The sequence below is a fragment of the Pinus tabuliformis genome, chromosome 6 (genome assembly GCF_031772625.1).
Source record: "Pinus tabuliformis cultivar Carrire ecotype Pingquan chromosome 6, CPIR1, whole genome shotgun sequence".
In the NCBI taxonomy this organism is placed as follows: Eukaryota; Viridiplantae; Streptophyta; class Pinopsida; order Pinales; family Pinaceae; genus Pinus; species Pinus tabuliformis.
Genome location: NC_142292.1, coordinates 517,087,835 through 517,106,148, shown reverse-complemented (window position 1 = coordinate 517,106,148; position 18,314 = coordinate 517,087,835). Strand labels below are relative to the sequence as shown.

Below are 18,314 nucleotides of genomic sequence, written 5' to 3'. Positions count from 1 at the left end.
AAATAATACATACATATAATCCATTTATTAGAAAAACATGGTAAATCACTGAACATTCATTAAAAAACCATGGTAAATCACTAAAGGCCAAACATACTATAAGAGAAAAACTATGAAATTCAAATATACTTATGGATACTAAAAATTAACCCCATGGCACTCATCAAAATCTTACCCCGCCATGCCGCTTGTATATTTGTCAACCACTATCTTTCAGATTGGTGTTAGAAGATCCAAGTTGAATTGAATGCTACCTTACGGAATCGATATCGTTTGGGTTTGAGTCATCCAAAATACTCTTATGATCAATCCTTGAACGTGAATATAGAAAGGCAGGTTATTCTCGAGCTATGCAGCTTAAAAATAACTGTGCATCTCATAAAATAATATTTTTTTTATGTTAAATTCATTTATCAATACATATATCCTTATCTGCAAAATTGCATTACACGTTTACAATTAACAAAGATAACATTTTCTGAATTATTTCTTTATCATAAAGTAATGACTTTTTGGAGATTGGCATGCTCCTGTCATAGATTACTAAATATGACTCTTGTTCCTATCATAGATTAGTACCAATTATTAATTTGGTAACTTGGAAAAGTTGGAAAACGCACCATGTTTACCACATGTTGGTGCACACTTATAAGAATTGAATGAAACTCAATAACATACGAGTTGAAACTTGGACGCAACTAATCAAACATATGAAGATTCAGAATTTACATTATTTGAACAAGAGGTACACTGAATTTGGCAGAAACTTAATATCTTGGTCATAGATTTATTTTAATTCTTGTGCATATGCTTGTTGAGTGAATCCACATTTATTATTTTATTTTATTAAATATTGAAAGTTCTAACAGCGGCAAACTAAGAAAGAGTAAAAACATATTTTAAATCGCAATGAAGGAGCTAACTAAGAGATAGGAGACGAGCCAAGAAACATGCTTGAATCAAGAAAAAATCGCTAAATATAAGAATTAGAGGGCAAGTGGGTTGTTCATGCATGTCGCTAGTACCGCATGCCATAGTATTTGTTTAATACTAGCTCCGAATAATCTCCGAAAGTCATACTGCCATTTGATTTAGTCAACTGCAACTCAATCTACATCAATACGATGGCAACATTAATTTAGAAACGTGCTAGTCCTCACATTCAAGAACAATTCTAGGTAGCATTCCTGATTAAATATTGAACTATACTAAACATTAATATATAAGCTATACTTTGGTATACGAGTCTTCTTTTGGTGAATAGAATTGCGTACCTCTTTATGAAGACGACCGATCGAATCAAGATTGGAAAAAGGTTCATCCCTGTACATAAAAAGAATTAAAAATTCCAGCTATATCCTTAGGGTTCATAAAAGTTCAGATGGACCATGAAACAAAAGTCTAAAATTTAAATGATTTAATAAAGACTGGACAAACAAATTAAAATCATATATGAATGTGCATATATGACTAATAATGAATTAGATTATCCCTTACAATACTTTCAGAAAATGTAACTAAATGGTTTCGAGACAAACTACAATAATGAAAAGAACATTAGCACAAAACACAAAAAATTAAGCATGCAGTATATATGCTAAACAGAAGATGGTAAGGGATGTACAAATATTAAAAAGGTTGTCTGGGGAACTCTCTGGTTCCCATACTCAGATCTCGTCTACATGAGCATTGGACACCACTCTCAATAATGACTGCTTTGGAACCTTCAAGCTAGCCATTGTGTTGACACCACGTTGACACACTCATTCGAGAGTTATGCTTTTAAGCCACTAACCTTGATCCCAAGTGTTATTTGAGGACCACTACAACCTTGTGAAAGCTACTTATGTAATAATCAATTACATAACAAACTTGTTAAAAGAAACAAGGAGATAAGTTCTGGTATGGTATAACAAAAGTTCTATTTATTAAAGAATACATTAAATATTTGAGAATATATCAAATATTTGAGAAGAGATAGGCAAGGATGTAAAATGGAAAACAAAAGGATACCTAACAAGATCCACTAGGAGAACCCGGAAAGGAGAAAAAACAAATGGAAACTAATATAAGAGGTGGTTTGACAGTAGGAATATAGCAGAAGGCTGCACAGTAAATAGGAAGGAGTTGAAAACTCACAAGAATCTTACAAGAAAATGTAGAATAAAAACCCCAAGACAAAGGAGCAATAATACATAGAAAACTCCTACTAGGGGAAGAAAATTAGAATTCAAGGCTACCTATTACTAAACATCACATGGACAGTAAAACAAGTTTCATCTCAAACAAGAACTAGCTCAAATAAATTAAGATATGACATAGGTAGATGGAAGGAGCCCAAAAGAAAATTGAGAAAACATGCGTGCATACCGGAGGAATAGTGAACCGGGGTTGGACAATAGCCCTGATTAATTGGATTCACTTAAATGATTAGGTTTCTGAACTGATTAGGTGCGCTATCAATGCCGAGAGGAATTGTATGAAATGAAGTCCCAGGCTTAATTAATGAAAAGGAAATATGGGCACCTAGCAACATTTCCTACTCCATTGGGAGGAATATAACCACATTAGAAAGGGAACAAAACTAGAGAACAACCGTTGAGAGGCAACATTTTAGGAGAGACATGTAAAGGACACAGCGAAGAGAGTTTCAAGTATGATTCACATCAAAGAAAAGTTGTTAGAAGATAACCTAACTACGTTAGGACACCCACTCAGGTCAAATCTAGATGAGTAGAATTACCCACCAAAATGGGTAAGCCCATAGGGGAAAACTTTTCTCCTATTTCTTCATATCCAGCCAGCCAGCAGCCCCTAACAGCCACCTCTAGCTATGACATGCCATAATTCATCTTCACCACGTGCATTAATCATATGCTTCTCACCAATCTAGCTAGACACATGGACGAAGGGGACGAAGGGGACTTCTAATCAAAAGGCACTTTATTAATTTTGCAATCGGATGCTTATGCTTGTTTGTATCTTGGGATTTTGATATGGATTGTGGGGTGACTTGTGTTGATTTTTCAAATACAACAGATAGAAACACAATATTTCTGAATACTAATAATTACTTCTAATAATGTTGATCTTCTTTTAATTTTTCCAGTATATCATTAAGCAATTACACTTCAAAAATTCAACCATATAAAAACAATAGAACAATAGAGATCACAATGCACAAAGAGAACATAAGATTTACCCTGGGAAAACCCACTTAGGGGAAAATTCCATTTATGAAAATTCTTTGAACTGCAGCAACTGCATATTATTCTCATAGCTTTAACAAGTTATTTGTCTTCTGTAATTATTATTACAGCCAATAATGAATAATTCACAGTACAATTCTTCACAACAAAAATTACACTGAGGAACTATAAAACTAGAATTAGTAAATAGATACACATACACACAATAAAAACGACATCGTTGCTTTTGGACAATTGTCCTTCCAAAAACCTTGAGGGGCTAACCAGTGTAGCAGATCAGGATTTTATTATTACACAACAAAATTAGAGAATTACAACTAGATGCCCAATTGGTAGTCCTCCAACACTTTATCTTAACTAGAAATGGACTAGAGATCCAAGATCTCCACTGCAAATCAACTCGGCCTCCTCTAGTCTATTCGCACTCCTTCCCGACATTTGCACTGGCTACCTGAAATGTGCATTGTTGGCTTTGAGTAACTCAAACAACCCTGGAAATGCTTCCCAGTGAGTTTTCCTACCTGCCTCTACCTCTGGAATCAATTTTCTCTCCCTTCTAGAATTGATCCGGCCTTTAGCAATTGAACGGATGCTCCTCCCGACAACTCGCACTGGCAATCAGGGAAACTCGTACTACTCTGTATAGCCTCCTCTGCAGATAAATTCGGCCTCCCTTTCTTGACTCTGGATCATTGGAAGACTTCCTAAGAATATATCTGAAGATTCTCACTGCTGCAACCCTTGCTATTTTCTCTTCCCTGGCTCAAATTGCGCCCTGTTGAATACTGTTAACTGGGTAATTCGAACTGCCTTGTTCACTCAATGTGTCTTATCCAATCCCTTTGACCTACTCTTATAATCTCTCACTAGAGCATCGAAGACCAAGATCTAATCATGATCGATGGCTCAAATCCTCGTAGACTTCTTCAAGTCACTTTTTCGGAATTCTCTAGAGAAAAAATTGATTTCCTCAATTAATACCAATTAATTAATTAATTTTCCTAAGTTAGGAACTTTTTAATTATTGATTAATTTATTAATTGAGAAGTTTCTAAGTGTTTTCTATCGAAACCTTTTTTGGATTTTGGAAATCTCGTGTTCCTTAGCCTCTTTGACACCTTAGAGACTAGAACATTCGTCTGTTTCTACCATACCCACCAAAAATTAACACAACCTCTTAGAGAAGAAAGTGTTCTCCACTCTCCATTCTACTCATCTCCCTTGATGAACAACCAGTTGGTCTAACTCATGTTGTGCACAATCTCTGATTCAACTGCTACAACTTGTAACTGAACTATCCAGTGTTGCTAATGTGCTACTTTAATCTGACATCATAGATGCCCCTGTGCTAGAGTGTTTTTCGTTGGAACTAAACCTGCCTACAACATTTGGGCAGTTCACACAACCTCTCTCTTGCTCTGCATTGCTTCCATCATTGCTCCTGTATACTGATCTTTAGGATCCTAAAGATAAAGCTTCCATAGGGTTTCTCCCTCTAAAGCTAGACTCCATCTGAGTCTCAAACTCTCATTGATCTATTGTATCATTGCAATTGGCTATGCAACTATCTCTTGAGTCTCTAACTGCACTAGCTCTACACTGTCTATCGAGCACCTAACTACACCCAACTGGCTCTGCAACTATCTCTCAAGTATCTGACTACAACTAGCTTTGCATTGTCCCTCAAGAATCTAACTATGTTGTTGAAACTTGATGTTCTATGTTGAAACAATTACTTAAAAAAAATGAAACTCCTTCAAGTTGCAATATTAGTTAAGCAATTGTAGGTAGAACATGCACCATATAAACCATATGAAAAATAGAAGAAAACAAAGAACACACTGAGACACATAGAATCTAGGTCTAATGACTAGGGAAAAACCCACAAGGGGAAACCCAACCAGATTCTTCTTCTATTAGAAATCAATTTTTCAACAAAGAAACATAATACAATGAGAGAATGAAGTTCAACCAAATCTGAAAAAAGATCTCTGATAACAACGACTGATGCAAATACTAAATCACTTTGGCTCACCAAGTTCGACTCTTACTCTCCAAGTCTCTCTCTAACTCTCTCAAACCTTCTCTAGTCTCTCCAACTCTCTCTTTCACAAGTTCGAATTCTCTTTTCACAATGCAAAAGTGAGTAAGTAGTGAAGATGAGAGGCATATATATATATATATATATAGGAGGAGCAAGGAGTTCAAGCCATGGACGAGTAACTCGCATTCCTTGAGGGAGAGTTATATATGCCATTTAGGGACGTACAAATGCCTTTGTAACTCATGTCATTAAGGAGGTATGCTTGCCTTTGTAACTGATGACATTAAGGAGGTACACTTGCCTTTGTAACTCATGCCATAAAGAGGAGTACACATGCCTTGAAGGAGAGAGTGTAGCATATGCATTGAAGAGTGTGTAAGAGGAATCTTTTATGACAAGACTTTAATGCGTGTAAGAGAGTGTAAGAGGAGTGCAACAAATCCATTAAGAGAGGGAGAGATGGTAAGTTGTAACACGCCATTAAGTGAGAGAGAGGGGTACAAGTTCCATCAAGGAGAGAGACAGGAGTGAAATAGCATGATTGAGTGCCAAGTAGGAAAGGTGACATGTAATTCCCATTTAATAATAATATTATAGTATCATAAGGATAATAATAATAATAATAATAATGATAATATTGATGATTGAGTAAAAAATGAGCAATTAAGATTGATTAAGCATAAGTTAAGTGATTTCCCATCATCTATACTTGATTACCAATTGAAGCACGGTGATTTACTATTTTTGGAAAGTCGTGCTTCAAATGATAGACATGACTTTCTATTTTTAGAAGGTCACTCTAAAATAGTAAAAAATGAGATTTTATTCAAGGAAATTCATGCCTCAGTTGCCAATTTTCAACATGTGCCTTGTTGAACCTTCGATCATCTTGTTACTTTACTACTATGGGATCCTGTAGCAAAGGTAATGATCCATGTCAAGAATGCTCAACAACTAGGTTTGATCTACTTATCAAGTCCTATTGACTATGATCAAGATCTCCTTACTGCTCTTCCAACAGATCCTGCCCAGACTAGAAATCTGAAGTATCATGCTCCTCCTCCATTGATACTGCTGCTATCAATGCGAAATCCTCCAATCTAGAGGTCAACTCATCAATCTTTGTTGAAGTTGTTGTTTGCTGCCCTGTTTTTTCCTTCTTCCTCCTTGGACACCAAGTGACATAGTGACCAAACTGACCACATCCAAAGCATTTGACCTTCGACAGGTGCTTCTTCTTCTTTTCTCCCTTTGAGTCTTGTCCCTAATTGGGACCCTTCTTTGCCATTATCTTTCCAACAAGGACCATGTTCTCTTCTTCCTTCTCCACTTTTGGTCCCTTGCTATTGTTGTTGGTAGTACCATCTACAAGGTTGAGCCTTAGCTCCTTCTGAGTGAAGTCACTCCATAAGTGATCCCAACTAGGAAGTGTGTCTTGTCCAAAAATCACTTGGAAGAATGTACACCACTCCTTGGAGAACCTTTTGAGTGTCGTGCACACTAGCTCACTATCTAATGGTTTCTCTCCTACAGTTGCAAGTTCATCTTGGACTCCTTCAATCTTGGTGAGATAGGATGTAACATTCTCGCCCTTCTGCATTCTAACCGACTTCAACTTCTCTTTGAGAATCATTTTCTGATTCTCAAATGGATCCTCGTACAACTTCACGATGACATCCCACATGTCCTTTGTTGTATTCTTATCTGCAATATGCGAGACAATATGATCCCAAACTCCGTCTAGGACCATTCTCTTGGCTTTGGCCATCTCCTTCTTGAAGGCTATCAACTATTGTGGATCTATTGGCTCAGCCATTACAATTGTCACAAATTCCTTCAAGTCGTGGTCATCCATTAGGAATTGCATCCTAGCCTTCTAGACAGCCAAAGTTGGAGGCTTTGTCAAGTCTGTCTTGATCTTTGAGTCCTGCTGCATCCATCTCTGCAAATATCAAATAAAGTGGAGAACTATACATTGGAAATATCCTTCTCCTTTCGGAAACCTTGGCCTTTCTCCCTGCTACTCGCATTCCCCCTAGAATGTGTAGATCTGATTCTGTACTTGCCTCTAGTATCCTTCCCGAAACTTGCACTGCCTACTAATCCTCCTCTGGTAATTTTCTCTACCTCTGGTTGTCCTTCTCCAAATTTCGCACACAAACTACCGACCTTGAAATTTCCACTGGATGGACTAGTAGGACTGCTACGACCTACTATTGTTAGAAATCACAGACTCCCTTCCTGCAACTGGAAAACTGGAAGCCCTCTGAGAATTTTGGAAATTCTCTCTCATTGTGCTCTTCTTTTCCTACCTTGCACTGATCTGATAGTGCAAAACCCTTGCTGCAAGATCATTACACTAGATTTTCTCTACGAATCAATTGATGTTCTCACCGAAAACTCTCTCTGGCAATCCTACTTCATGCTACTAAAAATATCAGGCAAAATCGAACCTTTCCTCCACCCTGGACTAGAAATCGATTTTCTGCCTCTGCAATTTGCACCCCTGGCTTGGCCTGTGTAGATCTGGAAACTGATGCTTCAGATCTCCTTCTGAAACTACACAAAACTTGCCTCTTTCGCCTAGAGCCTCTAATTTGATCTTCTTTGCTCTGATACCATGTGAAAATTCCTTAAACTGTAACGACTAGATATTATTCTCATAACTTTAACAATTTATTTGTCTTCTGTAATTATTATTATGACTAATAACGAATAATTCACACTGCAATTCTTCACAACAAAAATTACATTGTAGAAATATAAAATTGGAACTGAGAAATAGATGCACACACACAATAAAATGACATTGTCGTTTTAAGACAATTGTCCTGGGAAAAACCCCAAGGGGAAAACTGGTGCAACAAATAAAGGTTTTATTATTATATAGCAAAAATAGAGAATTACAATTGGATTCCCAACTAGCAGTCCTCCAATACTTTATCTCAACTGGAAATGGAATGGAGATCCAAGGTCTCCTCTGCAAATCAACTCAGCCTCCTCTAGCCTACTTTCACTCCTTTATGGCATTCGTAGAGGTTTCCTAAACTGTGCACTAATGGCTTTGAGTAACTCACATAGTCCCAGAAATGCTTCACAGTGAGTTCTCCTACCAGACTCTTGTTGAAGAATGTAATTAGTGTTAGTCTTCATAATTGTATTTGAATCATGCTGTAATGTATTTATCAAAAGGAAGAAAATAATTTTTATTATAAAAGAAATTGACTTATTAAAGCATGGGTTTCATGCTTGGGTCAATGATTTTTATGTCAAAGCCTCCATTGAAGGCTTCTAGATTTTGTCTTGAGTCAATAAAGTCATTGTCATTTTTATTAGACCATTCTTAGGCTTTTGTATCACGTATAAAGAATTAGTTTTGAGTCAAAAAGGTCATTTATCACCTCCACACCAACTCGGCCCTGTCCTCATGAAGTCAGCCTGGATAGAGCTAATCGATCTAGCAGAAAGACTATATACAGAGAGGAAGCTCGACCTATTTTAAGGACTCACTCAACAAGTTCGATGTACAAGAGAAAGAAGCAGAAATGGAGAGCGAAATTGCAGGAGAAGGAAAGAAGAAACTAGGAAGACCTAAATCGAGTTCTTGGACAATCTCTCTCTCTCACGTGCGAAGTTTTTGGGCTGTTGTTGGCACTAAAATTCTGAATCTACTACAGTGCCGAAAATATGTAGCTAGAGGGCCAAAATTTTGGATTGTAGTTGCAATTGAGAAGCTGAAACTGGGAGACTTTGGCAAGAATCATCTATTGGAAGGAAGGGTTGACTTGATGATTGGTGGAGGTTTGTCTAGGTCTAAAGGGACTTGGATTGTCTCATCTTGATTTGAATATACTAGTGGAAGCATTGGACTAGGTTTTCCCCTAGGTAGGGGTTTTTCCCTAGCTGAGTGCCTACATCTTGTGTCCCTTGTTGTGATCTTCATTCATTTCCATTTGTCTTGATGAATGGGGCATAATAAATTGAAAGAAGAGCTAATAAGAAGAAAAGGGCAATCACAAGAAAATGTCGAAGTCTAAGAGAGATCTACCTAAATATTATAATCCACATAATCCCTATATTTCTCAACACCTCTACCTCTGGAATCAAGTCGCTCTCCCTTCCAGAATTTATCTAGCCTCTAGCAACTGATCGATACTGCTCTCAGCAACTCACACTGGAAATTTGGGCAACTCGCACTACTCTATACGACCTCCTCTGCATATAAATTCGGCCTCCCTTTCCTGAGTCTAGATCATTGGAAGACTTCTTGAGAATTTCTCCGGAAATTCTCACTGCTGCAACCCCTGCTACTGTCTCTTCCCTAGCTCGAAGTGCGCCCTAATAAATACTGTGAACTGGGTAATTCAAACTGCCTTGCTCACTCGATGTGTCTTCTCCAATCCCTTCAACCTGCTCTTATAATCTCTCGTTGGAGCATCAACAACCAAGATCTAATCATGATTGATGGCTTAGATCATCTTAGACTCCATCAAGTCACTTTTCTAGAAGTCTCTAGAGAAAAAATTGATTTCCTCAATTAATACCCATTAATTAATTAATTTTCCTAAGTCAGACATAGGAACTTTTAATTAGTGATCAATTAATTTAATTGAGAGGTTTCTGAGTGTTTTCTCTCGAAACCTTTTATGGGTTTTCGAGATCTCGTGTTCCTTAGCCTCTCTGACACCTTACAAACTAGAAAACCTGTCCAATGCTACCATATCCACCAAAAACTAACACCAACAACTTTTTCAATACAAAAATTAGTTTGTTCAACAAGAGACACACCTAGATTCTAGTCAACAACTAGGTCAAACTAACCTTCAACAAATCTATGGTCAAACCCTCCAAGTCAAGCCTTCTGATCTACCCTAGGCAGAAAATTTCGCCCCCCCTGCAACTGCCTAGAAATTTCAGGCCCCAACAATGGAAGCTAACTAGAAAATAATGCAAACTAGAAAGAGAGAGAATACTTCCACATGTGCAAGCTAGAAAGAGAGAGAGAATAGATGAGTTCATTCTTCTTTTCGTCGTCCTTGTCCTTCTTGTCCTTTGGTTGGTTTCCCAGAAGATACTTGTTTGAGAGAGTGCGAACCGATGCCTTGAGAAGGAGGTCGAACTGGCTTTATATGGTGAACTGGATGGGTCGAATGGATATGACTCTGTCTGGGCCAACTTGACCTGTGGAGGGAGGCCGACTTGACAATCTTTGGAGCAAAAATTTCAATTTCAAAAATTCAAATTTTCTTCTTTTAAAATTCCAAATGGGACATGACTCAAAATATAATTTTCTTTTGACTCTAGCATGAAAAGCATGCTTTACAATAATCAATATAAACACATCAAGTGCCATGATATACATTATGAAGACTGACCATAGTTACAAAATTCAACACTCCCTCTTAACTAGGGAGGTATTCATAATGACTGTCATAGGTGTTCTCAAGTTGATAAATTTCTGTATGAAAAGGTTACGATAAAATCATCAGTGTCTTGTCAGCATCTCTAACATCAACACCATCTCGTCAGTATCTCTCACATCAACGTTATCATCAATATCAAAATCAACTAGTTTGAATCTCTAACACTATCAACATCAACTAGTAGCCACAACTAGTTGGTACCACTGAGCCAATTAGTCAGTACTCCTGACACATGACACAACTTTTAGCATCAACTAGTCATCATAACTCTGGTTGGTACTATTGACCCAACTGGTCAATACCCATGACCTAGACTAGTCTTGGTTCAAAATCTTGGCCAATCTGACTCGTGGTGAAAAATACAACGGCCACACTCAACTGAGCAACTCGTCCCAATGCTAAATGATCTCCTCATCCAATTTGGAATGACATAGCATGATGTTGAAAGTCACACACTCAACTGAATGATCCTAGGCTTCTCGGATTATTTTCCTCAATTGGTCAACATCTTTGACATGAGGAGAATAATTGTCCATGATGTTATCATATCAACACTCCCTTCCAATGAGAGGGGCAATCTCCACAAGCCCTAGCTTGTCCCTAATGTATACAAACTTCTCTCTGGACAGAGACTTTGTCAAAATATCAGTTGTCTGCTCATCAGTGGAGATGTACTTGAGCTTTATTTCTCTCTTCTGTACCATGTCATAGATGCGTTGAAATTTGGGGCAGCTTCGGGATGAATTTCCCCAAGGAAAATCCCAACTACCGCAAGGAGAAACCATCTTGCCCCAAAAGAGAATTCAAAAATTGGATAAAAGAAATATTATTATTTATGTGTTCAAGTCAGCTTGGGACTCCTCTCATTATTATTTGATGTGACAAATTTATCTGGGCAAGCAATCATCAAGGCATGTGGTAAATATATTTAAATATTAACAAGGAAAATTAAGAGGATCTTCCTCAAGTCGACCTCACCAAAATTGAAAGGTCACATTGGCATTAAGACACCCCTTGACTCCTCCAATGCCTAATATAAATTAGAGGCTTCCTAGCTCATTTGAAACACAATCCAAGTGCAATGTATCTTTGGAGAGAGATAGTCTGAGGTAGCCATAAGGTTGAGAGCCCTAGCCGAAGTGGAGAAGAAATGGTTTTTGGCGAATTTTCTTGTGATTGGTCTTGGATGAGTTAGGGAGATTGTAGACCGAGTTGGAAGGGATATTTCTATGTATGTTTTGTGGTGCATTTCTCTCAAGAACAGGGGCAAAAGTTTATGTGTCTTGCAAGCAAGGTCGGGCCCTTGTGGTACCCTGTTTGGAAGGTCGTAAGGCCTATCTTGGAGGGCAGAGTTATGTCAGATTCTTGGCTGTGTTTGGAAACATTTCTCGGCAATGTTTTGAGCATGGTTTACTGACTTATTCTCTATGCACTAGCTTCGGTAGGGTCTGTGCATTTTAGTGGGGACATAAGTTTGCTTTGGGAGGGCTGAGAAGCCTAACAAGGAGCTACTCTAACGCCATATTACCCCACAATTATAGTGTTGGTAAATCAAATTTTTAGAGGAGGTTTGGGTAGTTGTTTGTGGAGATTTGAGGCCCAAATTAGGGATGACCCAACAGCTATAGGAATCCCTAACCAGGGCCAAAGTGTATGAAGACCGAAAAGAAGCCTTCCAAGCAAGGTATGGGGTCTCTCTTTGTTTAATGTTTTTCAAGGTGGACTAGATCCTAGTTGATCAAATTGTATGGCATTGTGGAGGGTTGTAAGAGAACTCCTAGGAGAGACATAGTGTAATGGTCAAAGAAGAAGATATATCATTGCGTGTGAATTATGAAGATTCCTATCCTCAAGGAACCCTTACTGCAGCAAAACTGAATTTACTTCTCCTACTTGATTTTAATATACATTATAAAGTTATTTTCTGAAAAATACTGAAGTAAATTACTTTTGCAACCTACACCAATTTAATTTGATTACATGAAACAAGAAACTGAGCAAAGAACAAGATACATAGGACATAGTTATTTTTGGACAAAATAGTCCACGGAAAAACCCAATGCGGGAAAACCGGTGCAACAACTCTCAAGGTTTTATATTATTAAGCAGTAGTTTTGAATACAATGTTGGATGCCCTCTTAGCAATCTAGTTACAGAGAAAAATATAATGGCGGAAAACTGAGTGAGATTACCTCACTTCACCCGGCAGTTTCTGGTTGATCCAACAGCAGAACTGGCTAACCCCAGCTATCTCTGTGCTGGCCCTGCGTTAGCCTTACAAGCTCTGTGCCAGCCCTACACTGTCTCTTCTGCCTCCTAGAACCTCTGCGTCAACCTCTCCCGGTTGTTCCTGCAGCTCCCCAGCAGTTTCTGGCTTTCTACGTGAGGGTAGCTGCACTTCTGCGCTAGCCCTTCTGGCTCTGCATCAAGACTTCGTGGGCCCCGAATGGCTCATCGTCAGTCCCTCTAGATGTTGCGCTGCCTCCACTAGTGGCCCTCTGCCTATCTGTCCGGTATTCCCGAACTATCACTGCCCCTCTGCTGCAGAATAATCACTCAGTTTGAAATTCTCAACTTCCTAGACCCAGAAATCGAACTCCAAATCAATCCATTATCTCTGTGTATGTTTCTAAATGAACCCCAAGCCTCCTTCTTATACTTTTCTCGTTGAGACTTCAATGGCCAATATTAAGTCTCTAATCAACGGCTAAGATTAAAACTTGACTTGATCTGCTTTCTAGAACATTCTCACCCATATTTTGATTAATACCCATTAATACTTTAATTTTCCTAAGTTTAGACTTAGGAACCCCATTAAAAATATTAATTATTTTAATAAAATACAATCCGGGTGGAATTTCACCAAACGATTTTTGGGTTCTTTAGAACTCATGTTCCTTAGCCTCTCCACCAATTTTCATGGCTAGAGCACATCCAATGCTACCAAAAACTAACACTCCCTCTTAGCGAGGAAAGTGCTCTAGCAACAATGTCCAACTGCATGCTGCTCTGTCTCTAAAGCATCTCCTTTCCACACTGTTGTTGCCACCAACACTGTGTTGTTGCTGCTACTGTACTACTGCCCATGACATTGCCACTGTCATTGTTGCATCTGTACTACAGCTCCTTCTGCATCTACTGTTAACACTGCCACTGCTAGTTGTGCACTGCATCATTTTCCATTTGCTGCTGCTGAGCAACGGAAAAGCATCCAAAATTTCTGAACCACTGTGTTCAGCATAATACCATGTGCATATTGGAATCTGACTGCTACTGGCTTTTGACGATCTGAATTCTCTGCACTATTCTTGACTTCTGCACTGTGCCATCTGCCCTGCTGTCAACCTTGCTCTGCGCTGATCAGTCTCTGGTCTCAGGCTACTGCATCTGCCTCTCCAAACAACCCACTGCATCATCTCACACTAAATCCATCTTGCTACTGCTGAATCTCGGGCTCACGTACCAAGGAATTGATCCAAGAGGTGGACTCCTCAAGGATCCTGCCCACGGGTAGTCCTTCCGACTACAACTTGTTGATTTGGGGTAGCATCGGATGTGCTCTAGCCACAAAATTTGGTGGAGAGGTTGGGGCACATGAGGTCTCCAATACCTAGAAAGGGTTTGGGCAGAAGAGTAGTGCAGCAGCCAAGGAGAGTGATGCAGAGCCAGCAAGGGCTCACGCAGAGGCAGCGAAGTGCTGTGCAGAGCACCAGAGAGGCGAGCGTGTCCGACGCAAAGGCCTGGAAAGCTGATGCAGAGCCTCCTGGGGCTAACGCAGGCCAAGAAAGGCTGACGCAGGGCCAGCGTGACACAGGGAGGGGCTGATGCAGTGTAGATTGAGCAGACGCTGGGGTTACAGAGCAGTTTTGTGCTGAAGAGCTGCCGAAAGGATTTTTCGGGATTTCGGCCAGGAGATTTCTCTCAAACTGTGAGGTAGAGCTGCTAAGGAAATTCTCTGTTGGGTAGGCCAGTTTCAACACCCAGATTGTACTCTGATATTGCTTAAAAAGAAAACCCTTAGATAGCTGCACCGATTTTCCTGCATTGGGATTTTCCAGGGACATTGGTCCAAAAATAATGGTGTCATGTGGCGCATTTTTTCTTGTTTCCTTTAGTTGCTGATCTGTAATATGTTGAGCATGCACTGGTGTTTATTTTCATTATTTTTACTTTGTAAATAACTTGTTAAAGGAAAAATAACAAGTAGGTAGGAATAAATCAGAAAAAGTGCATGAAGGGTTTCTAACTAAGTAAACTTAGAAACTTCAACATGGTATCAAAGCGTGATTGCAGATCACAGGAGGACTAAAAGACATCAGCCGAGCAGAGCAATAGCATCGGAAGACAGTTGTCCCGAGGTGAAAGAAGTTGTTTCTAGCAGCGCAAAAGCCAAGGAAGTGTGACGCAGAGCCAGCCAGAAGAAGCCGAGAAATGCGCAGAGCCTCAGAAAGGTCAGCGTTGCTGACGCAGAGGGCCAGAGGGCTGACGCAGAGCATCCCATAGCTGACGTAGACCCATCCATGGTGACGTAGAGCTAGCGTGAGGCAGAGGGGCTAACGCAATTCACAGAGGCAATTGCTGGGGTCTAGAAGGCTGCAGGAATATTGCAGAGTGGAGCTGGTGAGGTACTGCAATCAGAACAGTACCTGATAGAGCAGGGCCAGAGGAGTTGTTACCAAGGGTTTCTAGCCGAGGAACCCGGATCAAAAGTGCAGCTGCACAAGTCGATCAGAGTAGGGGGCATCTCGACAAGCAGCAGAAGGATTTCCAGGAGGGAAATCAAGACTCAAAGGGAGTCCAGAAGAGAACTTCTAGACGGGAAGTAGAGACTCAGAGGAGTCGAACAGAGAACTTCTAGGAGGGATGTAGAGGAGCATCATGGCACTACACAGGGTAAGAGACCAGGATAGACTGGACGAAGCATCGAACTTCGCAGTCTGGAAGGCCAGAATCTTATCAGTGCTTGACAGGAATCGTGTCAAGAACTTCGCCTTGAAGGTAATAGTTGTCCCAGTCGACCCCAATGATAATGACAGGTATGAAGAGGCAATGGCGAAGGCCAAGTGCATCATTCTTGACAGGGTCAAGGACCATGTAGTTCCACACATTGTCGAGAAGGAAACAGCATATGAGATGTGGGAGGCCCTCAAGAAATTGTACCAGCATACTTCTGTGCAGAGAAGAATGCTACTTGAGAATCAGTTGAGGTCGTATCAGATGAAGGGTCAATTGATTGACACCTTCCTCGGAGGATTGAATGAGATCTGAGATCAGCTGATTGTTATAGAAGCGACACTGGATCAGGAGTTGATGATGAGGACAGCCCTGAATGTTGTCTCAGAAGAATGGGAAGTATTTGTCCACAGTATACTAGGCAGAGGGACACTTCCACCTTGGGACGAGATGTGGGCAACTCTTCGCCAGGAAGAGATCAGACGGCAGTCAAAGACGGGTAGCAGCAGCAAGGGGATCAAAGTCAAGTAGGAGGAGGAAGATGTGGCCCTAGCATCTGAGGGAAAACAGGAGAAGCGGAAGAAGAAAGATCTCTCCAAGATCAAGTGCTTCCACTGTGGGGAGATGGGTCATTATGCAACCCAGTGTCCAAGGAAGAAGAGTAAGGGAGAGTCTTCCAAGACCAAGGCAGCGCCAGCACGGGCAGAGAAGGAAGTTTTCACAAACGATGATTGTGCCATGAGTGCACACGCACCACTTGAGCGGAAGTGGGGATACATCGAGTTGTAGTCAGGCAGACTACAGGTGATAAGGGGCAGGATCCTTGAGGTACCCAGCCTCTTGGATTAGACCTTGCTACGGGAGCCCCGATGAGGAGTAGCAAGACTGGCTGGGTGGGTAGAGACGAATGTGAATGGGGCGGCAAAGAGAGCTACAGTGTAGGAGTCCCGAGACAGCACAAGGCTAGTAGGTTGTAGAAATGCGAGAGGCACATGATTGTTGCACCAGTGCAGGACGGCACAGAGAGGTGTGCAACAGTGCGAGATGCAGGCGAGTTGTTGCAACAACGCAGAGGTCAGAGAGGGAGCACTTGTCAGCGGTAGAGGGAGCTTCAGCATCAGTGGGTGTCTCTAGCCCAACAGGGAGGTCAGTTGGGAGATCGGTTACTTAATTCTCAGTAACCGAGTTGCAGTGCAGCAATGGGCGATAGGATGCAACATGATGAGAGGCAGTGTAGTGAGGATGCAGTGCTGGGAGAAAGGACCAGCGGTAGCACGGATGCAGAGGGAGTTGTCATACAGATGCAACAGTGGTAGTAGCAGAGTCATGGGTAGCAGTACAGGAGGCAACAGTGCAGAGGATGTTGGGCAGGAAGGCTTAGCATTAGCACAGGTACCAATGCCGGATGATCAGAGTAATACTCAGTGAGGAGTATTGCTAGAGCACAGTCCTCGCTAAGAGGGAGTGTTGATTTGGGGTAGCATGGGATGTGCTCTAGCCACTAAATTTGGTGGAGAGGTTGGGGCACATGAGATCTCCAATACCCAGAAAGGGTTTGGGCAAATTCTAAATAGATTAAGAGATATTAAAATAATTAATATTTTTAATGGAGTCCCTAAGTCTAAACTTTGGGAAAATAAAATATTAATGTGTATTAATATGAATCTGTGTTAGAATGGTCCAAAAGACATGGATCAAGTCAGATCTAATCTTAGCCATTGATTAGGGACATAATCTCGGTCGTTGATATGTCAATAGGAAAAGTATAAGAGAAGGCTTGAGGGTCACTTGGAGAAGACACCAGTGTGATTAGTCATTCTATTCTCTAAAGCTGGGTTTGCTAAGAGAAAGAATCAGTGATCGGGAGAGCAGCTGAGGGGCATTGAGTACAGAGAATCAAAGAAGGCATAGATCGCGCCGGGAGAGCAGCGCAACAGCCAAGGAGAGTGACACAGAGCCAGCAAGGGCTCACGCAGGGCCACGCAGAGGCAGCCAAGTGCTGTGCAAAGCACTAGAGAGGCCAGCGTGTCCGACGCAGAGGCCCAGAAAGCTGACGCAGGGCCTCCTGGGGCTGACACAGGCCAAGAAAGGTTGACGCAAGGCCAGCGTGACACAAAGAGGGGCTGATGCAGTCCAGATTGAGCAGATGCTGGGGTTGCAGAGCAGTTTTGTGCTGAAGAGCAGCAAAAAGGATTTTCTGGGGTTTCAGCCAGGAGATTTCTCTCAAACTGTGAGGTAGAGCTGCTAAGGAAATTCTCTGTTGGGTAGGCCAGTTTCGGCACCCAGATTGTATTAAGATATTGCTATATAAGAAAACCCTCAGATAGCTGCACCGGTTTTCCTGCATTGGGTTTTTCCGGGGACATTGGTCCAAAAATAATGGTGTCATGTGGTGTGTTTGTTCCTGTTTCTTTTAGTTGCTAATCTGTAATATGTTGAGCATGCACTGGTGTTTATTTTCAGTATTTACTTTGTAAATAACTTGTTAAAGGAAAAATAACAAGTAGGTAGGAATAAATCAGAAAAAGTGCATGAAGGATTTCTAACTATGTAAACTTAGAAACGTCAACACAACTCAATATCGCCCCATTTCCCTCCTGGAGATGCATGGACACTCATGGCAAACTCATCTTCGTTATTTTTTGTTGGAGCAGCCTTAGGATCATATTTCTCATCATTATCCTT

At 40.6% G+C, this 18,314-nt stretch overlaps 1 protein-coding gene across 1 annotated transcript in view; it reads right to left on the bottom strand.

The window, feature by feature from the left end:
- Positions 1-882: 882 nt before the first annotated feature.
- The window catches only part of LOC149259569 (2-oxoglutarate (2OG) and Fe(II)-dependent oxygenase superfamily protein), a 538,837-nt gene continuing 521,405 nt past the window's right edge, over positions 883-18,314 (bottom strand). The window contains exons 14-15 of the mRNA XM_089376311.1: positions 1,275-1,323; positions 883-1,111 (exon numbers count right to left, since the gene is read on the bottom strand). Coding sequence (XP_089232437.1) covers positions 1,019-1,111; positions 1,275-1,323 — 142 coding nt within the window. The 3' untranslated portion in view covers positions 883-1,018. The remainder of the gene's footprint in view (positions 1,112-1,274; positions 1,324-18,314) is intronic.